Here is a 21,602-nt window from a genome sequence, read left to right on the forward strand (position 1 = left end):
TGGGAGTGGGAGACAAAAGTGCTGAACTGAGGTAGGAAATGGCACATCTTATAATGATACATCAGAATATAATTTTTGAAGTGTGAAGAAATAATTCTTGTTCATCTGAGACATGAACTCGCCATGGAAATACGTCTCTAGATTTACCGGTGTGCAAGAAGTTGTGGAAGAATATTCATTACTGAATTTGGTTGTTACAGGTGTTAGATGTGGCTTCTCTACTAGCTACAGCTTTGAAGCATGTCTCCCACACTTGAAGCATGTTGTTGGTTTGGGTTTTTTTGTCTTCTGGTGCCTTCCTTTAGGGAAAAAAGCAAACAATACTGCCACACAAACAAAACAGCAAATTTCACTTGCACCAGAACAGTCCTTTCTTTTTTTCAATTTGTTTTCTCTAACTCCTCACTGATTAAGTTAATCACAGGAAAACATAAAACACAACCTTCTTGCATGTTCGTTACTAACTTTCCAGTTAATAAACTTCCTTTAATTAAGGAAGATAGTTCTCAACTCCTTTGGTTATGAGCAGGAATTTAAAACAAAGTAATCTGATGCTTAAAAGGATCATTAACAGGAATGAGGATTATCCCTGGTGGTTATTTACATGTCCAACTCTAAGTATTGTGTTTTCAGGAGAGATATTGGAAGGTGTTCTAAATCTAATCCCAGAATCACAGAATGATAGGGGTTGAACGGGACCTCTGGAGATCATGTAGTCTAATTCCCCTGCCTGAGGAGGTTTACCTAGAGCAGGCTGGACAAGAATGAAACCAGGTGGGTTTTGAATATCTCCAGAGAAGGAGACTCCACCACCTCTCTGGGCAGCCTGTTCCAGTGCTCTGTAACCCTCAAAGTAAAGTAGTTTTTCCTTATGTTCAGGCAGATCTGTGTTCCAGTTTGTGCCCATTGTCCTATTGCTGGGCACTACTGAAAAAATTCTGGCCCCAATCTCTTGGCACCCACCCTTCAGATATTTATAAGCATAGATGAGATCCCCTCTCTGTCTTCTTCAGGCTAAATAGACCCAGGTTTCTCAGCCTTTCCTCAGAGATGCTGCAGTCCCTTGATGATCTTATACTCAGGAATATGTCATCTGTCACTTCAGGGCAAATATTTTTTTTCTCCGCACAGAGAATGAAAAATGTATCGACTGCTGGTTTCTTTTCAGCACTGAAAGTGTGCTGCTTGGCTGAGGAGGAGCAAAATGATAGTGAAATAATGTGTCAGAAGTGCGTGAATCAATTCAGAGTGATCACTGGGTCTTGAATGCTGAATCATTTATCAGCTCGCGCTTTTGGCGTGACCACTGCGCACAAAGCTTCTGTTCGGTCTGTCAGTTTTCGCTGCCTCAGATAGGCTTTCTGAAGTGTGGAGACAGAAGCAATACATACTCCCCATCCTTGTGTTGCTGGGATTTTTACGGAGGTTTCGTTTGATTGGTTTTTACCTTGCTTCATGACATATAGAAATCAGTAAGGTTTTTCTCAGCTGCAGATTGTGAGCTGCTGCCAGGGTGAGATCTTGTAGGGAACCAACCAATTTTTTGGGCCATAACCAGGAATCTGTGCATGTGTACTTTATATGTACCTTGCAGACCTGTTTCAGGTGAGTCATTCTGCAGCTGGAGTAAAGTATGGAACTTACCACGTTGTTCCTCTCAGACCATAGATAATTTGCATTTACATTTGAGTGCAGTGCAAGACTGAATCACCAGCATACCTGTTTCTCCGCTAAAGCAATGCCTGGCTTTTCGTCCTCACATTTCATCACTGTAATCCTGATTTTACTCTTTCAGGCTATTTTCCCTGTGCATGCTGGATTTCATCCCTGTTTGCAGTTGAAAATAAGTTTATGGATTTACTCCACAGCTTGAGCAGTGTGTAGGAGCAAGAAAGGCCTCAGGACTGCTTTTGGCAGTACCTTTTGTTTCCAGCCTCAAGTGTTCTTAAGCCCTGCATGATGCTCCATAACCAAGGGGAGGGTGCAGGTGGGTGGAGACGAAGCCAGCGCTAATGATCTGGGTGGAGAGGACTCAATATTGTAACCCAATTCTTAGCATGGCTGTTTCCTTGTAATGGCAAAATTGCTTTAGATGCTTTTGCTAATCCTACCGGTTCTGAACAGTGTTAAAGTGTTACCAGCATTTAGTGATTTACTGAAGCTGGAAAGAAGGTGTGCAGTGGGAATCAATCGTACATTCCCCCATGGGAGAACCGCTGCTCTGAAACTGCAGCTTCCTACCTGCCTTCACCCAGCCTTCTGCACCATTTACTGTTCTTCTAATAAATGCTTTGCATTTCTGCTTTCTTTGAAGACTAGAAGTGGTCTTGGTTGAAGCACGTGAATGGTTAGCGATATGTGAAGCATTTAAATATTTGATGATTGCAGTTTATTAAATATAGTCATTCACCAGCTCTGTGTGCTGAGAGAGCTAGTTTCTCATCTTATAAGTGATAGTGCAACAATTTGTGCAGGAGCTGTGGGTTTTTTTCCACTTACATGAAGACTGTAAATTTTATTTGTATCCTGCCTCATATCGGCAAATGTTGAGATGGCTTGTGCTTTCCTTCCAGCCCTGGATTCTGCAACCCAGCATCAGAAGAATGTACCAGAAGCTCAGCTTTTGTTTTAGGAAGTGGATTTCTTACAGTTGCACTTCTCAATTGAGCCTTTAAAAGTACAGAAAATGAACAAAAGGAATCCCCAGAGGAGGCTTGTTTAAAATAAATAAATCCTTTTGGGTTTTAGTCATCCTTATGGCTTGGGAGGGAACAGGCATATGAGCTCTTATAAACTCCAGAGTTTGACAGCAATGCATATGGAAAGTCTTCAGTGTTTTTTAAGTTCTCTTGTAGCAGTGAGTGCATTACTATATTGTGCATCCCACTAAAATTAGTGTTATCAAATGAGTCCTCTACTAGGTTTACAGTTGCCATTTTCCATCAGAGCTGAAAGGAAACTTCTACAGAAGTTTCCGTTTCTGAGCCCTCTGTTTGATGGTTACTACACAGCCAACTGTTTTAAGTGAGTAATGTTTTTTTTTTTCCTTTTTTCCTTTTTTCTTTTTTCCTTTTTTTTTTTTTTTTTTTGCCTTAAAGGGATTTCTCTCATCAAAAAAAAGAAGGAACTAAAACTTGTGAGTCAGAGGATTTTATGGATACATGCTTGTGCTGATGATGTTTAGAAGATATGCATTTGTCAGACCATGTTTATTATTATGCAAAATAGTTCACGAAAGCCATAGCTTCAGGCATGGAACAGCTCCACACAAAGACCAAGTTTTACATTTAAACTATTGATTTAGGCAGACGAAAGTCATTTCTTGAGAAATGCGATGCTGGAGGCTCATGAGGCATTTTGGAGATTTGATTACAGTTCAGGTTGAACAATTTGGTTGTTGCAAAAGCACATCCAGAGCTTTCTGGCATGTTTAGAACAGAAGGTCTGATTTCAGGCAGTTTGGGTATGATTTCAGACCTCTTTGGGTCTTTTCTGTCTTCAAAGACCAAAACACTGCTTCTTTAGAGACATAAATTTGTAACTGTCTGTATTTTGATTCTTTAGGAAGTAATAGAAGCTATTGCTGAGTGTGCATTTAAGACATCGCCCTTTCCAATCCTCCTTTCCTTTGAAAATCATGTGGATTCGTAAGTAATTACCATGTTTTCCTGTATGGTGTTATATTTTTTTATAAGGTCTAAGCACAGGATTATGTATTGACTTGTGGCAGTTTTATTATATGACATGATCAACAACTCTTACCCAAAAAACACTTGTATCAGCTTAAGTAACCAAGATGATCCAAATGAATCGGACATGTTCTTAAAAACTTTCCTGAATTAGAACCTTTTGTATGAAAGAGAAAGCTTGAATAATTGTGAGACAAATTGTATGAACTTTACAGTTTTAGTATGTCCTGCTGGAACGTACTTCATCAAGGAAAAATAAGCAATCTTTCACCTGCTTATGACCCTATTCTGTGCATATAAGCATATTCTGCACATATAAGCGTATTCTGCACACAGAATTTGGTCTGGTTTTTGTATGTTAGAAGCAGAGGCCAGAAACCATAGACTAGCTAGGATTGTGAAACATGTGGTATGGAAGGCCAGGAACTATTCCATCTCTGCTAAAAAATACCAGCTTGCCAAAGCTGTTTTGCTTTTTTTTTTTTTTTCTTTTCTGTTATGTACAAGAAAGGACATTTTCCTGTGTAAGGAAAGCAAAAAAAGTGAACATTTTTAAATTTGTCCCAGTTATCCATTTGTTGTTGTTGGTATTATTATTATTATTGTTTTCGTTCTGATTTTTCTTTTTTAAAGTTTGACATTGACTTTGGTTTTGAATATAGAGACCACGTGGTTCAACGTGGGTCACGTTGACACACATGTACCTTAACTTCAGTTGCGGTTTCCCCTTTTGTTTTCTGTTGTGTAAGCATTTTCAACACTTCTGGGGCCAGTTTGGACTGAGAAACTTTTTTTTTTTTTTTTTAATGTGAAATAAAAAGTCATCTTTGGGGCAGCTATGAATCATTTAATACAAATCAGAAAAGATGTTGGCACTTTTGCTTCTTGCAGAGGAAAAGGGTGAGGGCTAACTGCTTTTCCATTGTTTTAGGAAGAACATGCTCGTCATAAGGGAAGGAACTGGTAGAAGAAGCTATGTAAGAATGTTTTTAAGAACAGATGTGCCAATACTGATCAAAAATGATGCAGGTAGAAAAATTTAAAATCTGAGAGCTGACCTACACTACCTGTATACCTTACAATATAAGTTTCCACTACCCTTTGTGGGCAAATACATGCTTGCACTGCGCACATTTGAAGGCCACACGGTTATGATTCAAACAGCTACCTTATAATCCTGTTTAGTTAGCTCTGTCTTCCTCTGAAAGACCACACAAATGCTGTATTTAATTTCTTTCTCTAATCAGTCCCCTCACTCCTTTCTTTTTGGTGTAAGTTATATCACTTCGGACTTGCATATGCTCACCTACTGCTGTAGGTTTTAACTCACAATGCTTTTCTCAGTGCTTCCAAAGGCAACCTGTGGTCTTTAGAAAAGGCCTCAACCATCGTTCTTCAATGTATTATGTTTTATATTCATTCTTCTGTATTTGTTAAAATATACATTCACTTAGTTACTATAAGGCAGAGAAAAAGCAACATCCAATTTATTTTAGAAGGGTTACATTTTTCTTCCATTAAAGTCATTAAGACTTAAATCTTCAGTTATTCCAGGGCGATCTCTTCTATTTTAGGAAAGTGAAGAAGTAAAGAAAAATGTATAAAATAAACTCCTGTCAGATGTAAGTTATGTACAAAAGTGGCTTTAAAACTATAAGATGAAATACTGTCAAAATCAAAGGCGGTGTGATACTGCAGGAATATGTCAAAAAGAGAACAGAGTTCCTGCTACATTACTGTGATCTTCACAATTTGCCCCACAGAAATCATTGGACCTTTCTCTCCAGAAAACTCCAGCCATGGAATAATGAATTATCTCTAAGTGTATTTATTTGATGTCGTTTCCCGTGCATTGCTATGACATAGGTTTTTAGCAAAGCACGTCTGCAAAAACAATAACAAGTGTTTTCTCTTTCTGAGGCTTTATTGCTATTTATTATTTTCTGCTGCAGTACATCATCAGACTTAATGTGTATGATTTCTAATTTTGCCTTGGATGAAAATAATTTCTGGTTATTTTACCGACTGCTACAATTATCCCTTCATTTCTTCACTAGTTGCCAGAGAAGTCTGCAATTAGTCATGCCACTCACAGAAACCTTCACCTAATTTCATGGAATGCTCCTTTTGTCTTTTAATTTACTTGGAATGTTGTTTTTCTCCTAGACCTTAAAGATGGGCTTTGCCCTAAGTATTAACAAAAAAAAAAGCTCAGTGATTTTGTAGAATTGCTGTCAAACAAATCCTGTGATATCAATTTCCACTTTTGGGTGACCAAATTTTTCTTCTGATTTTCAAGTTACAAGAGTCAGTGTTCATATGTGAAATGCTGGCCTTGTACAAATCAGTAGAAATTTTGGCATTGCCTTAAACAGAAATATGGGTTTAGCCTGTGTTCTGTATTCATGGCTTTTAAACAGACTGTGATTATCAGATGCAAATAAGTTTTAAGTCACCAGCATAGATATGACACTGTTAATCACCACTCGACTTAAAGTGCAATTTTTCTTCCGTATGGTTTATGTTCACGAGAATATTTTTAACACTTTTTGTCCACCCAAAGAACAAATCATTTATTAGCACATAATCATCTCATTTTGCTTTCTTTCAATGTTTTTCCTAGAAGGATTCCTCTCATGTCTTTATAGTATGTGAAGAATTTTCATTTCCATTACTGTAACTCCACTATGTAGTGTACTCATTCTTGCCTGGTTTTATATAATAAAAAGTTTAGAAAAAGAGACAAACATATAACTTTTAGAATATATAAAATATTATGTATGCCATTTATATTGAAGCCAATGTATGCCATTTATATTGAAGTCAAAACACGCACACTGAAAAAAGACAGTGCTAAGAAAAGATGTGGTTCTATAAAAAAATAGAAAAGTGCCCTGAAAACGTTGAAAAGACCTCAAGAAGACCTTGGCGTTTGAAATCGGGCTTGCAGAAGATAAGCAATCTGCAAATCTGAAAGCAGACACTATAATTAGAAATGCACTGATGACATAGCAAAAAGGTTAAGTGATCCTTGAGCAGTATCCATATAAGATTGCTTCCAAGATTAAATTTAATTACAGTTACTCATATTGCTGGTTTCTTGCTGGAATTGTTATTTCAAATATTAACAGGATTTTTATCACTTTTTCTTCCTACACTTTAAATTATTTTAGACTCTTCTGGGAAGCATCCGTGTCTTTGTCTTATGCAGAAGAAGGATCTCTGCAGAAGGATACTTAATACAATGTTAGGAGCATTAGTCGTGCAGTAGTGCCAAAGAGCCTCTGTGATTGACCTTCATAATAGGCATAATACAAACACAGTAAAACAAAGTACAAGCAATAGAGTAGTGGTAATGAAAACGTTTCTTAATATTCTTTATATTTTCGTATCTCCAGCTATGATGTTCCCACTTTATCTGCCCTTACCCTGGCATATTTTGGGGGCATATATCGTTAGTCTGTATGCTACCTGTCCATGTCTGCACAGTGAAAATCATAAAACAGATGAAGTCAGGTCTTTTAAGGCAATCAATTTTCAGTACAATACATGAATGCTGAGAGAATTCCCAATAACAGTAGATATGGACCAGGAAATACCTGCTTTTTTATTTCATAACACAAATGGGGAAATATGTTGATGTGGAAAAGTTGGTATTTCAATCTGTTGCTCTGGTTCATAATTTTGAAAGATGGGAAAATAAAAAGAAACTGATATTCCAACTTTTAAAATACTGTAATAATAATACATTATCTATACTATATCTAATGATCTGTCTCTTGAAACAATATATATATATTAGCAAGAGAGACAACATAAAAAGTACCACTTGGTTAAATTCTGGTACTCTTAAATATTTTTTTTTCCCCTCTTAGGAGCTTTTAAAAATATCTTTGCCAGTCCAGTTCACAAAGACGAGTGATTTTGTAGTGTCAAGATTGTCTACTACTGCAAGATTATTTTTTTATAGTATTAAAAACTGTTAGTTTTTCACATAATTTTCCTTTTCCTTCTTTCTGCCTCTGGGATAGAGTGACATTGGAATTTATACGCTACGCCAAAATAATGTTGCGTTACATTTTTCTCATTTGCAAAAATGAAAGTCCTCACTGTGCTCTCTTTGAGGTAAACATGTAATTAAACACAGAAGATCAGAAGAATTTGTTCTAGCTGTGGTGATAGTTTGAAATTTATTGGATTTAACCATTGCATATTTTTTTCTATTTCCTATCAAGAGTTCTTTTTGGAGTTGGTGTGCCCATCTAAAAACGCCGATGTCACATCTAATTACTACAATTTCAGTAATTGTGCTCTTTTTGATTCAAGGAGATGTCCTTTGAACTTCCTGGGTTCTAAGAGCATGGATCTATTCAAAATATACACTGGTGGAGAAGACAGAAATAAAATTCGCTATAATGACCCCTAGACCTATAGCAAATACCCAGTCTGCTTGCTTACTAGAGTGAGGTGCCTTTATTTTCCTTGTAAGCTGACAGTTAGAAATAGCTAACGCACTGTCGTAGCCTCATCTATTCTTCCCATCACCTTCTCCCTTGAGGGTTCTTAGTTCCGCTGCCTTGCTTGTCTTCATCTTAATTTTCCATCCTCAGCTAAAAGTGGCTCTTAGCTTTTTTGCAGAATTGGCTGCATGCAAAAAAAGGCATTAATGAAACGCTCTAGTGATTTAAACCGCATGCAGCACTTGCGTAGCTTTGTGGAATAATTTAAAGCCTCCTCGCAATATGTTTTGTCAGTGACTGAGCTAATGACCAGTTCACCCCATATGTACTTCAAGGGACACCCAGAATGCTGATCTCGGGGAAATTACATTTTCTGATTCAAATGCCACACAGCCCTTATCTCGGTTCTGGTTTGGCCTTGCTGACCCCTGGAAGAGCTGCAGAGCCAGGTGCTCAGTTGGTAGCTAACGACAAACTAGGTGTAACTGTTATTGCGCTCTTAGTTTGCAAGAATAAAATGAGCGCTCCTTTTCGCCTATATACCAGCTCTATTTTGTCATGAAAAATAGCTCCATGGTAACATAACCGCTTATACCATTCGTGTATCTTCTCTGATGTGTAGATCATAATTAACAATAGTTGAGGAAGTTATATTAAGCAATATAAACCCGTCCTTCAATCGAGGCTTCTCAACAGAGTAGCAAAAATGGAAACCTAATCTCAGATATTGCAGATTTTAAACAGGCACATATATCAAAAATACACAGTTGTCTAAAATTAGAAAGAGAGTGACTGTAGCACTGAGCTGCATTTTAAGATGGTTTGAGTAATATTTCTGAGCAGTATAACCCATCTTCAGTCCTAAAATTCCCATCACTGATATGCAGGAATTATTTCATTCTTTGGTTGCACTTTAGGAGAATTGATTATAAGTAGAGTTTACTGAGGTTCAGTTTACTTCTAGAGGATGTAATGAAAACGCTGAAGTAATTTACTATCGTAAAATTTGACACTCTGTCTGATTTAAAATAAAATTTAAAAATTTTTAGAAAAGGTGTCTGACCACATACCCAAACAACCTACAGTGATCATTGAGCAGCTCCATCTGGCAGCTTGTTGTTACATCTAGATCCCTACTAAGAAGGTTGTCTGGGTAAGTTGGTCCCAGGTATAAACACATAACATGCATGCAGTATGTAATTATATGCATATGAAATGCAGTTATGCCAGCTCTTATTACAGCAATTCTCCAAATTGCCGTAATACCTCTTAGCAGTAGCACAATTACGTCTACGCGATGGCTTCTGCCAGTGAGGAGATGTCAGGGGAAAATACTTGTGAGTGAGCTGGTGAGAGCAGTATGAGCTGTTGGTGCAAACCCAGCCCGGGAGGTCTGCGGATGGGTCAGTGCTTTGTTGTGGAGCGCAGCGCGGAGGTGCGGCTGCGGGCAGGGCTGTGGCTGGATGGGGTGCCACGCTGCACAGGCACAGCACCCACCTCACCTGGGCTGACACAAACAGGGTGGGGAAGCGGGCTGCATTGTAGCAGAAAATCCTCAGTAAAACTAACTGCGTTTTAGAATTCTGCTGTAAAACTAGCTGCTTTTCTACAAGTGCCTATAACTGCTGCAGTTTTGCTGGTTTTGAAGCCCAAGTATGTCTTCTGCCCCTTCTTCTGTATGGCTGTGCTTGTAGACGTGCTGAGTGAGGTGGTAGGTACCCACGGCTTAGGAAGTTTAACAGACGCCTGCACAGGAGACTGCTTTCTGGGTAACTGGTTTGGGTTTGACGCCTTAGGTTATGTGTGACAAAAAGAGAACACGATCCAGGTGGGGTTTTGGGGGCAGGGATGAGAAGAATACCTGGCATGTGTATAGAGTAACATAAGGAGGAAAACATTTAAACTTTGAATAAAGAAGCTGCCTGAAAGCAGCTTTATAACAGTTATTTCCTTAAAGGTAACAACTGACAGCCTCGTTTTATTATTTTCTACTAAGCGCATGGGAAAATATACCTCAATGTTAAAAGTTCAGTCTCACTGTTATTCAACTAACTAGTGCCTTTACTTCATGTATGATCCTTTTGATAAGCTCCATCAGAGGAATCAGAATAATTGCATGATATGCCTAGGCCTTTCTGAAAAATTCACAGCAATTGGATCAGGAAATTATATCTAGTTTAGGGATATTAGATAGCCTGTTACTGCTGCTTTCACTCTGTAGCATTAGTAGGACTCGCTTATTTATTTCTTTTCTCCCCTTTAGCCCGAAACAACAGGCAAAAATGGCAGAGTACTGCAGATTAATATTTGGAGATGCATTGCTTATGGATCCATTGGAAAAATACCCGGTAATATGGTTTAGTATTTATCAGATCACAAATATCTGTGTGAATTTCCGTTGAAGTGTTTCAGTCCTGTGTCATTCTTCACATTTGGCCTTTCAAAACAGAGTCTAAAGGCGGGGGTTAAACAACGTGAGCTGTTGGTGATTTAAGCATATAATTTCTGATGCAGAGATTGTTCTGATATGGTGAATTGTAATCTTCTAAATGCAATTGATTCTCATGGCTGCCATTTTATAACGTAGGCTTTCATATTTGAACTAATACTTATTTCAGTTATTACTGTAGACATTTCATAAAGCATTTTTCTTTTCTTCTTAAGCGCCCTCAGTAGCCCTGTTTCATTTAATATTGAGGTTACCTCTTGTGCAAAATACATTTCATTTGAACAGGGCTTATAGAGGTTACAAAATTATCTTGCACCATGCAGGCCCTAAGAAAATGCCATAAGCTCATTTCTTTTGTTATTGTAACAAATTTCTCTTCCTTTTTCTGCAAGCTTGAACCTGGGGTTCCTCTTCCAAGCCCTATGGATTTAATGTACAAAATTTTGGTTAAGAATAAAAAAAAGTCACATAAGTCTGCAGATGGAAGTGCGAAAAAGAAGCTCTCGGAGCAAGCTTCCAACACGTGCAGTGACACATCGAGTATGTTTGAACCTTCGTCCCCCGGTGCAGGTATGAATTGAATCTACAAATATATTTCTCCCTAAACCACAAATGCTTAATTACAGCTATAATTCAATGCATTTACATTGCTCTAGCAAGGTAAAGGTACTCCAGCGTGGGTCTTACTCAGCATGAAACAATGCTGTGTCTTTGATCCATGAGTCTGTGAAGGCTCACAGCTGAGGAATCACTTCTGGAGTTACCTACAGCTCAAGAGATGTGTACTAACATTTGTCTGCACTGCTTAGAAAGTAGAGTGAGCTGCCAGCTCCTCTGCCCTTGGGTCCCTTTTCTGTTTGCCCGAGCCCAATACCAAATATAAATGTTTTCTTTTTTCTGCTGCCTCTGAGATGTGCCTACCATTTTCAGACTTAACCCATTGCACAGGAGAACCACAGTGGTTCTGCAGTGTCTTCAGATTTAGAGTAACTGCTAGTGAGATACCTGTTCCTCAGGCAGGCTAGGGTCAAGCCGCTGTTGTCTTGCATTAGTTGGGAACACATTACAGACCTCTGTGCAAAGTTATATAAGATGTTCTTCTGTTCCAGAGACGAAAACAGGAAAAAATAATACTGCAAACAAATATTTGTTACCATCAGAAATTACGGGGAATGTAGCCAATGGAAAGCAGTGTATTACATTTAACTTGTTCATCATTTAGGGCAGGTTTAGATTAGATGTTAGGAAGCATTTTTTCACTGAAAGGGTTATTAAACATTGGAATAAGCTGCCCAGAGAGGTGGTGGATTCACCATCCCTGGAGGTGTTTAAGAAAAGGGTAGATGAGCTGCTTAGGGACATGGTTTAGGAGTGGTGGTGTTTTTATCAGGGTAGGTTAATGGTTGGACTTGATGATCTTAAAGGTCCCTTCCAACCTCACTGATTCTATGATTCTATGATTCTATGATTCTATTATTAGCAGAATTTTTAAAATCAGAAATGAAATAGAAAAGTTACTATAATTTAATGCATGTATTCTGGCCCTGCCTATGGGATGCATATATTCTGGTAATGCCTATGGGATCTTCAGGGGACCATTGTGAGTGTTGGTATGCAAAAATTAGTAAAAGATGGTCCTTGTCCTGAAGAGCTGAAAACCTCAGTAGAATAAGCAAAGACAAGTACAGAGAAAAAGATAAAATAAGGATTTGCTGTAAACCACAGGAGCAGATTAGCAGCAGGACAAACAACAAAATGTCTATATTCTGATTGCCAACCCAGTGTCTGTTCCCTGCGTTAGGATTTCTTCTTTCTATTAAGGCTGAAATTTTGGATTGCTAAAAGCATAGATATTTGTGCCACAGTAGTAGAATACTTATAGAGAAAATTGAAGGCTCTCCTGGAAAAGAAGTTCATTACCTTTTGCCATTAAAAAACTTCTTTTCATTGTTTGTAATTTTTTCCAAACTGATTAACTGAGCTGAAAATTTTCATGCTGGCAGTTTGCCTCAAGCTGAATTAAAAAAAAAAAATCCTGCTGTATTTGTGGATAACATTGTTTATCCTATTAGAAGCAAAGAAAGAGTTTTCAACTATTGTTGAAGAAACTTTAAAAAGGGCATGCTTTGGAGTAGGGCTTGGATTTCAAAGGAAGATTCATCCTGGTGTCAGGAATGATTTAATGCTGTTTTCTTTATTTGCTTTAGACAAATCCCAAGCAACAAAAAAATAAGTGTGCGTATGCCAACTGACTCCTTTTCAACACTTGAAATCAGCCCTGGGTTCCTAACTCTACATTTTTGTTACCAGCAAGCAAAGTGACAAAGTACATGTCTTTTCCTATATGTTTTCTTCTGAGTGCCTGATCTGCATAGAGGGTAACAGCTTTGTCTTTTAGGAGCCTCTCTATGAGCTTTTATAAGAAAAGACCTGGACTGTGAATCTAGATGTTGATGATGATGCATGGCAGTGGGGTTAGTCCCATAATAGGGTGTGTAATTTTACAAATTAACTGTGAATATTATGTCTGTATTACCTATGTAACAATCTCTGTTAACTGTAGATTCTGATGATGAACACTGAAAAGTTAGAAACTGCTAGAATTAAGTTGTGGTGTAAAATTGGTGTGGTTCATCTATGACTGCCAAAATATATCACTTGTAATCCTACTGTCAGCCATTGTTTCTCCTTAAGGACCTATGGCTCTTTTGGAGAATGCAGTTAGTCAATATTTTTTCTCTCCTGTCATTTTATACTTGATCCTAGATCTAGCATCCGCATCTTGCAGTGAATTTCTGTGGGGGTATCCAGGCTGCATATGAGCACTCGACAAACAGCAGTGAATTTATCCGAACAATGCCTGTGGGAAGTGAAATACTATTAGGCCAATTTTATCTAAGGACAACCAAGTCTGAGAGAGCTTAAGAACAGTTTAGGGGTGACTGACAAGGAACATCCAGTATCTGATTTTTCAAGAACACTTTGAATTTTTAAGTATTCCAAGCACAGCTCCAGAGATTTCAGCTACAGCTTACAGCATCGAGCATGCAGCATTTCTGTAAATCAGATACCAGATCCCTGCCCGTGAACATTTAAAAAAAATAATTGTTCACCATTTTATAAGACCGCTATGGCAAGACCCAGTGAAGAGCGTGGTTCCGTGGGGCAGTGCTCAACGGTCACTGTGACACACTTCTTTTCACTGTCTCGTTCCTTATGTGCGTCTCAGTATCTGCAATGTGTGATGCTGGAGCACTGCGAGCGCTGTGCTCCTCTATACCCAGTACTGATTTCTTTCTGGAGCATGAGAAGAGTAATGCAATTAAAGATTTACTAACGGAAGCCTAATCCTAAACATTTCTTAATAGGAAGTGTTTCAATTCTCTAACCTTAATATAATCTTTATATTTAGCAAGTTGGGTGTATTATTCAAATAAGTCTATTGTATTGTATAGCTCCTGTCAGAATTATTGCTGATCTCCAGGAGAAAGTTGTGCTGATTTAGCCTTCCTGAAATTTTAAATAAGTTTTTTCACAGCAGTGCAAAAAATACGGAGATTTGTACTTCAGTTGATAGCAGGCTTCACTGTGTCTTACACTGCTTGAGGTCAGATTTAAATCCAAACAAACCACTTTTTTGATATGTTTATAAGCATACCATATGAAAGCTGGGTGGTGGTGATATAATAGCAGTAATTAAAAAAGCAATTCTGAAACGAGCTTTGTGGAATGGCTGGCAAGATGTTAATGAAACGGATATAAAAAGTGACTTCAATAGAGTATAATATCTGTCAGTGGAAAAAACTTTCCCTAAAGGTACAGCAAAGCTGGCAAGGCAGCAAAAGAATTTCTGAGATAGCACTTGTGAGATAGGTTGTCATTTTGGTAAACAAGCGTCTTAGACCTGGCTGTTTTAGCACAGTGAATGGAAGTAAATAAGCAAGATTTTTCAAGTTAGATTACACTGCAAAAAGAACAGTGGCATTTCTGCAGGTACATACATTGTACCGAAAGTAGGCCTATACTGAGAATAACCAAAACTTGCTAATTGAACAGTATTTACATTTTCAATTGTTAATTTCTCACTGATAGGATGACATTTTTGCAGCATAGTGGGTGCTGCAAGGAAAGAGTCACAGGAAGACAGAGAGACAGGGTAGAATTGGTTCTATTGTTTCATGATGACTAAATAGAAAACTGGATAAAAAGTTCTCGGCACAGTGTGTGTAAATGCATTGGTACATTGCTGCTGCATGCCAGCTGAGGCCATGGCCCACTGTTACAAAGTAAAATATTTTAGCAAACTAAGTTCATTTTTTCCTTTCTAAAAATCGTCAAGTGCTGATGTACAGCCTGTGGAAAAAACCAAAGGGGATTTACCCCTCCAAGATGCTGGTAGCTGCCTAAACGTTACAGAGCTAACAAGCTGCAACACCAAGTACCACATTTATAATCCATTCTAGCTGTTATTTTAAAGGGGTCTGAGAAAGCAGATTATCAAATTCCTCTGATTTTCAAGCAATGTATAACCTTTCATTTTATTAGGCTCTCAATATCCGTTACGCTGCTCAGGCATGGTGAGAACGGATAATGTTTAGCACTCTGCTTCCGCAACCCTTGGTAATAGGGATTTGGCTTGTCATTCCCAGCTCTCCTCTTCTAATCATCTTCCATTCAGTATTAGTGTTGAACCCTGCTACCCATCAGTTGGGATTCAGCCTCCTTTGTCCACTTGTTACTTTGTCCAATGAGCATTTTTATGCCTTCCCCACTCTGCCCCACTCACTAGGGACAGCTCCTTGGAAACATCCTTGATACTGCCCCGTTACTCCACTGAGAAGTTTCCTGAGCCCTTCTGCCTATGAGCAGTTGACAGTATCTGCGTTATAATTTAATTATTGTGATCGGGAGCAACATCTTTTTATTTCTTGATGTTCTTCTGTCTGCCTCTTTCCATGGGCAAGCTCTTGACTCATACTTGGAGGGCAAGCCCTTGGAGCAGGGATCTCTATTTTTACTGTAGTTATATGCTACATAGCATGGAGAGGTCTTGGCCTGGGTTTGTAGTCCTGTCTAAATGCAAGTAGTAATTATGCCATTAGGGCCAGTTGTCCCTTAGACAAGCTCACATGTACATACTGGACTTGACCTGCAGCAGAGCTGCATATGGCAGCCCACATGCATTTATGATACGTAGTGAGTGTGCCCTCCTGGGAAGGGATAGGGATGATGTCATGGGGCTGATCCCACCACCACTGGGGGAGGGTGAGGACGAAGGTGTCTGCGGCACACAGACATCTCCTCAGCCTGGCCAAGGCCTCCTGTGACTTTATGTCCCAGCAGTGTAATAGGAAAAGAAGGTTGAGTTTGAGCGCAGGACCATGACACTGGGTGAAAGGCAGTGCAGATGGAGTCACACTTTCTAAAACACTTACTAATTTTCATTCTGTGTTTGCAGTCCTGTGTATTATTTTTCCCGGTTTTGCTGTCTGATGCAGAACTTGAAAATGGGATCGGATGTCCTTGGGAGTTTTCCTGTTAAATATTTTTAAATAAATGAATAACGTATTGCATACTTTCCTCCCTGGACACTTCTAGCAAGAACAAACTGTCATTTACCTGGTATCTCAGCAGTACGAGTTGGCTGAGGTCTGCCATGTCTCCCATTTTGTGGACTACGCAAAGTGTTTTTTTTGCCAGTCTGGTTAAATCAATTGAGAGCTTCCCATCCAAAGGCTGTCACTGCAAATCCTGTGAGAGCTCGGCTGGCTCTTTGCAATGTGTTGAGGTTCCCTGAGCCATCCCTTGAGCCTGTTGAGCAATCGTGTTATTTTCTTGAATGAAATGTTCAGGAAGAAATGTGTTCATGAATAAAAGCCTGACATTTCAACATCTGCATCTGGAAGGAAATGCAGCCTGGGTAGTCATCATTTGGTTGTGAAAGGAACACTCATTATTTAAATCATGTGCTGTCCATGTTCAGAAGGGGCCCACTGGGCATGATTCGAGGCCTGCTGGAACAAAGGGGAGTTTCTTTATTGACTCGGTGGGCTTTGGATTACACCCTAAATTGAGAGGAGGAACCGAGACTGAATTACTGTTCTCTGGAGTGTTTGGGAATGCTGCACAGTGGTTAGATTTTTGTACTGCCAAAATGAAATTGCCACTGCTGAAGAAAGCTGAAAGGTTTGTAGAATGAATCTTTAGAGAGAGTTGTCTGTCTTACAGGTGTGGATAGGTGACTGCAGTGTAAGTTAAACCTTCTTTTTCAGAGTCTTCTTAAGATGCGCAATGTATACTTTATGACAGCCAGACCCACAAGAGGAGTTACTAAAGAGAAAGATAAGCCTGATGTTCCTCAGTGGTTTAATTTCTGGTGCAACCAAATCAAAACATTTTGGAGGCGAGGAGAGGCATTCGCTAATTAACAATAAAGAATCTGTTTCTTGCCCATAGGAATTTGATGAGTACACCGCAATTGGGAGCAAGGCATAAAATGTGTTTTATTTGGTCCCATTTACTCCATCACTACTTTTTCAGGGAAAGGACGAGCCTTATGCATCTTCTTCATATTATTTGATTTGCACTGCCCTCAGCCGGTGCATCTGAGCTATGCCACCAGAATCCTAGCAGTATGGCACACCAAAGCAGTCTCTGAAGGGAACTGAAGTCAAACTATTGCAATTAGGCTCCTGTGCAGGATGCTCACAGCTATGCCACCTCAGTACACTGCGATACGTTCAGAACAGATGGACTTTGCTGAACCAGGCTTGCTACCACAGCACATGAGAATCTCATGAGTTTTCATCCATGGTTTCTTCACCTCATGCATGCTGTTACGTGTGAGCTTCCTGGAGCAGGTAAAGGCATTCACTGAAGGTTGTGCAGGGATCCTGCAACAGAGAGGGAGTTTGAACTCAAATCTCCTAAACCCCAGGGCTGTGCTGCAAGAGTGGGAACATCTCTTCAGAGTAGTTTGTGATACTATACCCACACACTGTGCACACTACACACACCACAAATGCTCTTTTCTCAGTGCTGATAAGTACCCCATGATTTGCAAACACTGAGCATCCAGCAGCTGCAAAGGAAGAGCTTTAGTTTGTTTGGACAATAAGAACTTATCAGTGCTGAGGATGGATGAATCCCTCGAGACAGTGTATTTGATTTGTGCTGTGAGAAAAAGCACATGTATAATGTAGTCTTCTTTAAGCAGTGGTATTTCCACATCTTTCTTGAATTTACCACTGGTGTTTATAACTATTGCTTATTATCTTCTGCTTAAAACTTTTCAGGAGAAGCAGAGATTGAGAGCGATGATGATGATGACTATGATGATGACTGTAAAAAGTCGTCGATGGATGAAGTAAGGGTGTAGATATGTTTTATGGTGACGGGTTGGTTCCAGCAGTTGTGGGTTGGCTTGTGTTACTAGGAGTGGGACTACCATCTAGTGGACAAAGGGAGGCAGAGCACTGGGAAACGTTTGTTAATCGGTTTGGAAACCCCTCTGCTTTGTTTATTTATATTTTCATTTACTGAAGAATAAGAATTAATAGCACCACAGCTGGTCTGTTTTAGACAACTGCTTGTGGTGTATTTAGCGTTGTTGGAGAAAAACTTGACATCAAAACCTCAGAGCTATATTTATCATTTATTCAACAGTACTGATAAATGTGCTCAGCACCATGCGGGTGTAAAGGTAATGCTGTCCCTTCCCTAGGAGCCACGTAAAAAGAATGAATACAGCAGCAGTTTAATTAAACATTTAAATTTTATAGCAAATTTTCTTCTTTCCCCGTGTGAGGCACTGACCTCACTAAGCCAGGATCAGTGAAAGATCTCATGGTTGATAGAAAACTGGGCTTTGGTATTTGTGGCATCTGATGGCATCATGGACAGATCAAAACTGCAGCATTTTCCCTTTTCTGCCCCAGGGTACTGCTGGAAGTGAGGCTATGGCCACGGAAGAGATGTCCAACCTGGTGAACTACATTCAGCCTGTGAAGTTTGAGTCATTCGAAGTATCAAAAAGTAAGTAAGCTAAGCGTAAGCAACATCTTGTACTGGAAATTACCTGACAAGTGTTTTGAAGAAAGTTCTGGAGAAATGCTGCTTGTCTTCTTCTCAGTTAGATAGATACAGGCACACGGACAGAAAATGTTCTGTTGGTATCCAGCCAAATAAATCCGTATTTATTTTGAAACGTGCGTTAGTCTAAATATCAAAATTCATCAACAGTAAACATGCTGCCATTTCAAAAACGTTTTTGAAAATGTTATATTGTATTTGTTGTCCATGATTGAAGAGTAACTTAAGCAGTTTGAGAAAGGTGGTCATAAATATTCATTTGGATTGGGCAAGTGCTTTATAGTTTGTCTCAGCTACTTTTATAGAGCGTTCAGTGTAAGCAAAGTCTGCCCTTCCCCATATGCAAATTCACTCATTCCTAACTCTGTGTATTGTATAGAAAAGGCCATAATTTCATCCCCCGCTGGCTTTTACAGAAGATGCCTTGCTAGAAGTGCACTCAGTGGCATCCTCAATAAACACTGCAGCATCTTTTCCTTTCTTGGTGCAGAACCCCCTACTGTTTGCCTGCCCTTTTTCACTTTGTTTTGACAGGTTGCAATATGCTCTTGAAGCTTTTTAGTTAAAGAAGTATATAGCATTTTAATTTATTATGGATTTATGGAGGCCTTGGCAGAGGACAGGTAATTGGTGCCTAAGTCCATCTCTGTATACAAGATTTTGCATTTACTCATCATGAATAATAAACATATAATAAATTATCTACTAATTCATTTATATGTGGGTATTTATACAGACATACACACAAGCATTCACAGAGTCATGCAGAGAGCTATGCTTGTTCCCTCTAGTTGTGTCCCTTTGGACATTTATAATCTCCTCTAACTCTAATGAGAATTACAAGAACACAGTGGGAAGGAGATATTCCTTCTGGAAAGGAAGCCATGTGAATCCTAGCAAGACAAGTTATTGCAGCTGTTACAAAATTGCGTTGTGTAGATTTCTTCTGTTCACATGCCTGTGCCTTTCTAAGTTCTGTCTTTTGTAAAGAACTGCTGATGTCCAGACTTTTTATCCTAAGTCTTGATGTGATCTTTGATTAATCATACTGTTTCTGTGAACTCATAACATTAAGGAATTAATATTTCTGGTGTTTGTGTTGAAAAAAATTAATCATTATGTGGTAAATGTGGCCAGTTCATTAAAGCAGTGCCCTTACGTAGTAAATGTTGCTAGCTAGTTAAAGCAGTGGACACTATAGCATGACTTGTGGGTTCTGGTCTGTGTCGTGGCCTGGACTCACTGCCGAACCTTCATTAAATTCAACAAAGATGAGCTGAATAAAGGAGTTAGATAAGGATTGCTTTTTAATTTGCTCCCTATCCAGTTGTTGCCCAGATTTTATTTTTGTTCACCTGACTTCATTTCTAAAAGTGTAGGGCTCCATACTTGTCTCTTGTACAGTTTTGTCATTTGGATGTTACAGCATTTTTGTAAATTAATGTTTTCTAATTCAGAATTTGTTTTGATTTGTGATCCTGGCCTCCATGGTGGTAACAGTACCTCACTGCTTCTGTCATTCGCACATTTTAGAAGTTCGTTCTCTGGTCTTGCATCCAATTCGTTAACAGAAATATTAAATAGCACTGGATTTGTAACAGTCCCCTGATTGCCCTCAGTAGGTATGTTCTCTCTTTGACAGCAAGTAGCTGTAACTGTATTTTTTCAAATTTTTTAGGCAGTTTTTCAACAAGTTTTTTGCAAACTCCAGAGTGACTTCCTTCTAATAAGACAGAGCAGCATAATGTGTCAAAAGAGAGAAATGTGTCTCCTGCACAGTCTTTTCTTCAAAGGGCAGGTTTCTTAATCCTCTCCAGATACTACAAGGAAGTAATTGTTCTTATTTTAATTAGGAGTTTGATTAAGCCCTGGACATTTAGTAACCGAGTCATTTAACAGCTACCAGTTCTGGTTTCCTACAGATGCTCTACTTTAAGATAAGGCTGAGAGATACAGTATATTCTGACAACATATTATAGCACCTATATTCTAAATAGAATAAAGCCACTATATATGTATGTTGCTAGTGCTATCCCATTAGTAAGGGGAAAGGATGTAGTAAGAATAATCTCAGTGCTTTTATAAGGAGCTGAGATGGAGGTGAGGTGGCTGGAACAGAGTCTGGAGAAAGAGAGGATATTGCTTGTTGAAAAGGAAGAGAAGTGGTAAGAGAGCAGCCTCTACGGAATGGCAGGAGTCTTTCGCTGTTAGGAGATAATAGCTATGAATAATGGCAGTAGCATGATGGTTGCTAATTAGAAATAGGGACCACAACAAAGTCTGAGTCCCAGCTTTTTTAGAGGGAGAGAATCACTTTTGGAACACCATGGTCATCCTATGACTTTTTCACCATACGCTGCGAATAGTTTGTAGTTTGCAGGCTGGCAGCACATTTTCCTCTCACGTTGGCCGAAACGATCTAGCTCCTCGCTTCCTTGGATCCACTGCTTCCTTTTTGGCTTCCTGTAAGGAAAGTGCCCACCTGTTTCTGTCCTGCTCCTCTCTGCAAGACAAGTACTTTTGTTCAGTTTTATCCCTCTCCTGTGGCTTCGCAGTTTGACTTCAAGGAGCCAGCCAGGCTGGCAGGGCAAGCCTTTTCTCTGCCTTATTGTTTGCTTTCAATAAAGTAGTGAGGCTGGAGAGTTCATGTTTCTATACAGGCACTGTTTCCCTCATTTTTAAAGAGAGCAGTGCTGAGATATCTAATGGGTATGACCTCCCAGCGCTGTGGCCCCTTCCAGGCAATCTACACAGCTGATTGTGATGAAATGGGCAGCAATCCTTACCTTCTGTCAAAATGTGTAAAGGAAAAAATGCTGAAGCTAGAAGGGTCTTGACTTAGGCTCTCTGCTGCAGCGTGTCACACGGGTACCTTGAAAGGCTGCACACATGTCAGGCAAAGGTGAGTAACAA

General features: G+C 39.2%; 1 protein-coding gene across 1 annotated transcript in view; it reads left to right on the top strand.

Annotated features, from left to right (window-relative positions):
* PLCB1 (phospholipase C beta 1) overlaps window positions 1–21,602 on the top strand; it is a gene marked incomplete at its 5' end in the record, with an annotated part of 178,892 nt that overhangs the window by 67,926 nt on the left and 89,364 nt on the right. The window contains 5 exons of the mRNA XM_082480225.1: window positions 3,565–3,647; window positions 10,413–10,497; window positions 10,991–11,168; window positions 17,894–17,964; window positions 18,536–18,632. Of these exons, the coding sequence (XP_082336351.1) occupies window positions 3,565–3,647; window positions 10,413–10,497; window positions 10,991–11,168; window positions 17,894–17,964; window positions 18,536–18,632 (514 nt within the window). The remainder of the gene's footprint in view (window positions 1–3,564; window positions 3,648–10,412; window positions 10,498–10,990; window positions 11,169–17,893; window positions 17,965–18,535; window positions 18,633–21,602) is intronic.

This window comes from Vanellus vanellus (genome assembly GCF_965231255.1).
Source record: "Vanellus vanellus genome assembly, chromosome: 3".
Classification (NCBI taxonomy): Eukaryota; Metazoa; Chordata; class Aves; order Charadriiformes; family Charadriidae; genus Vanellus; species Vanellus vanellus.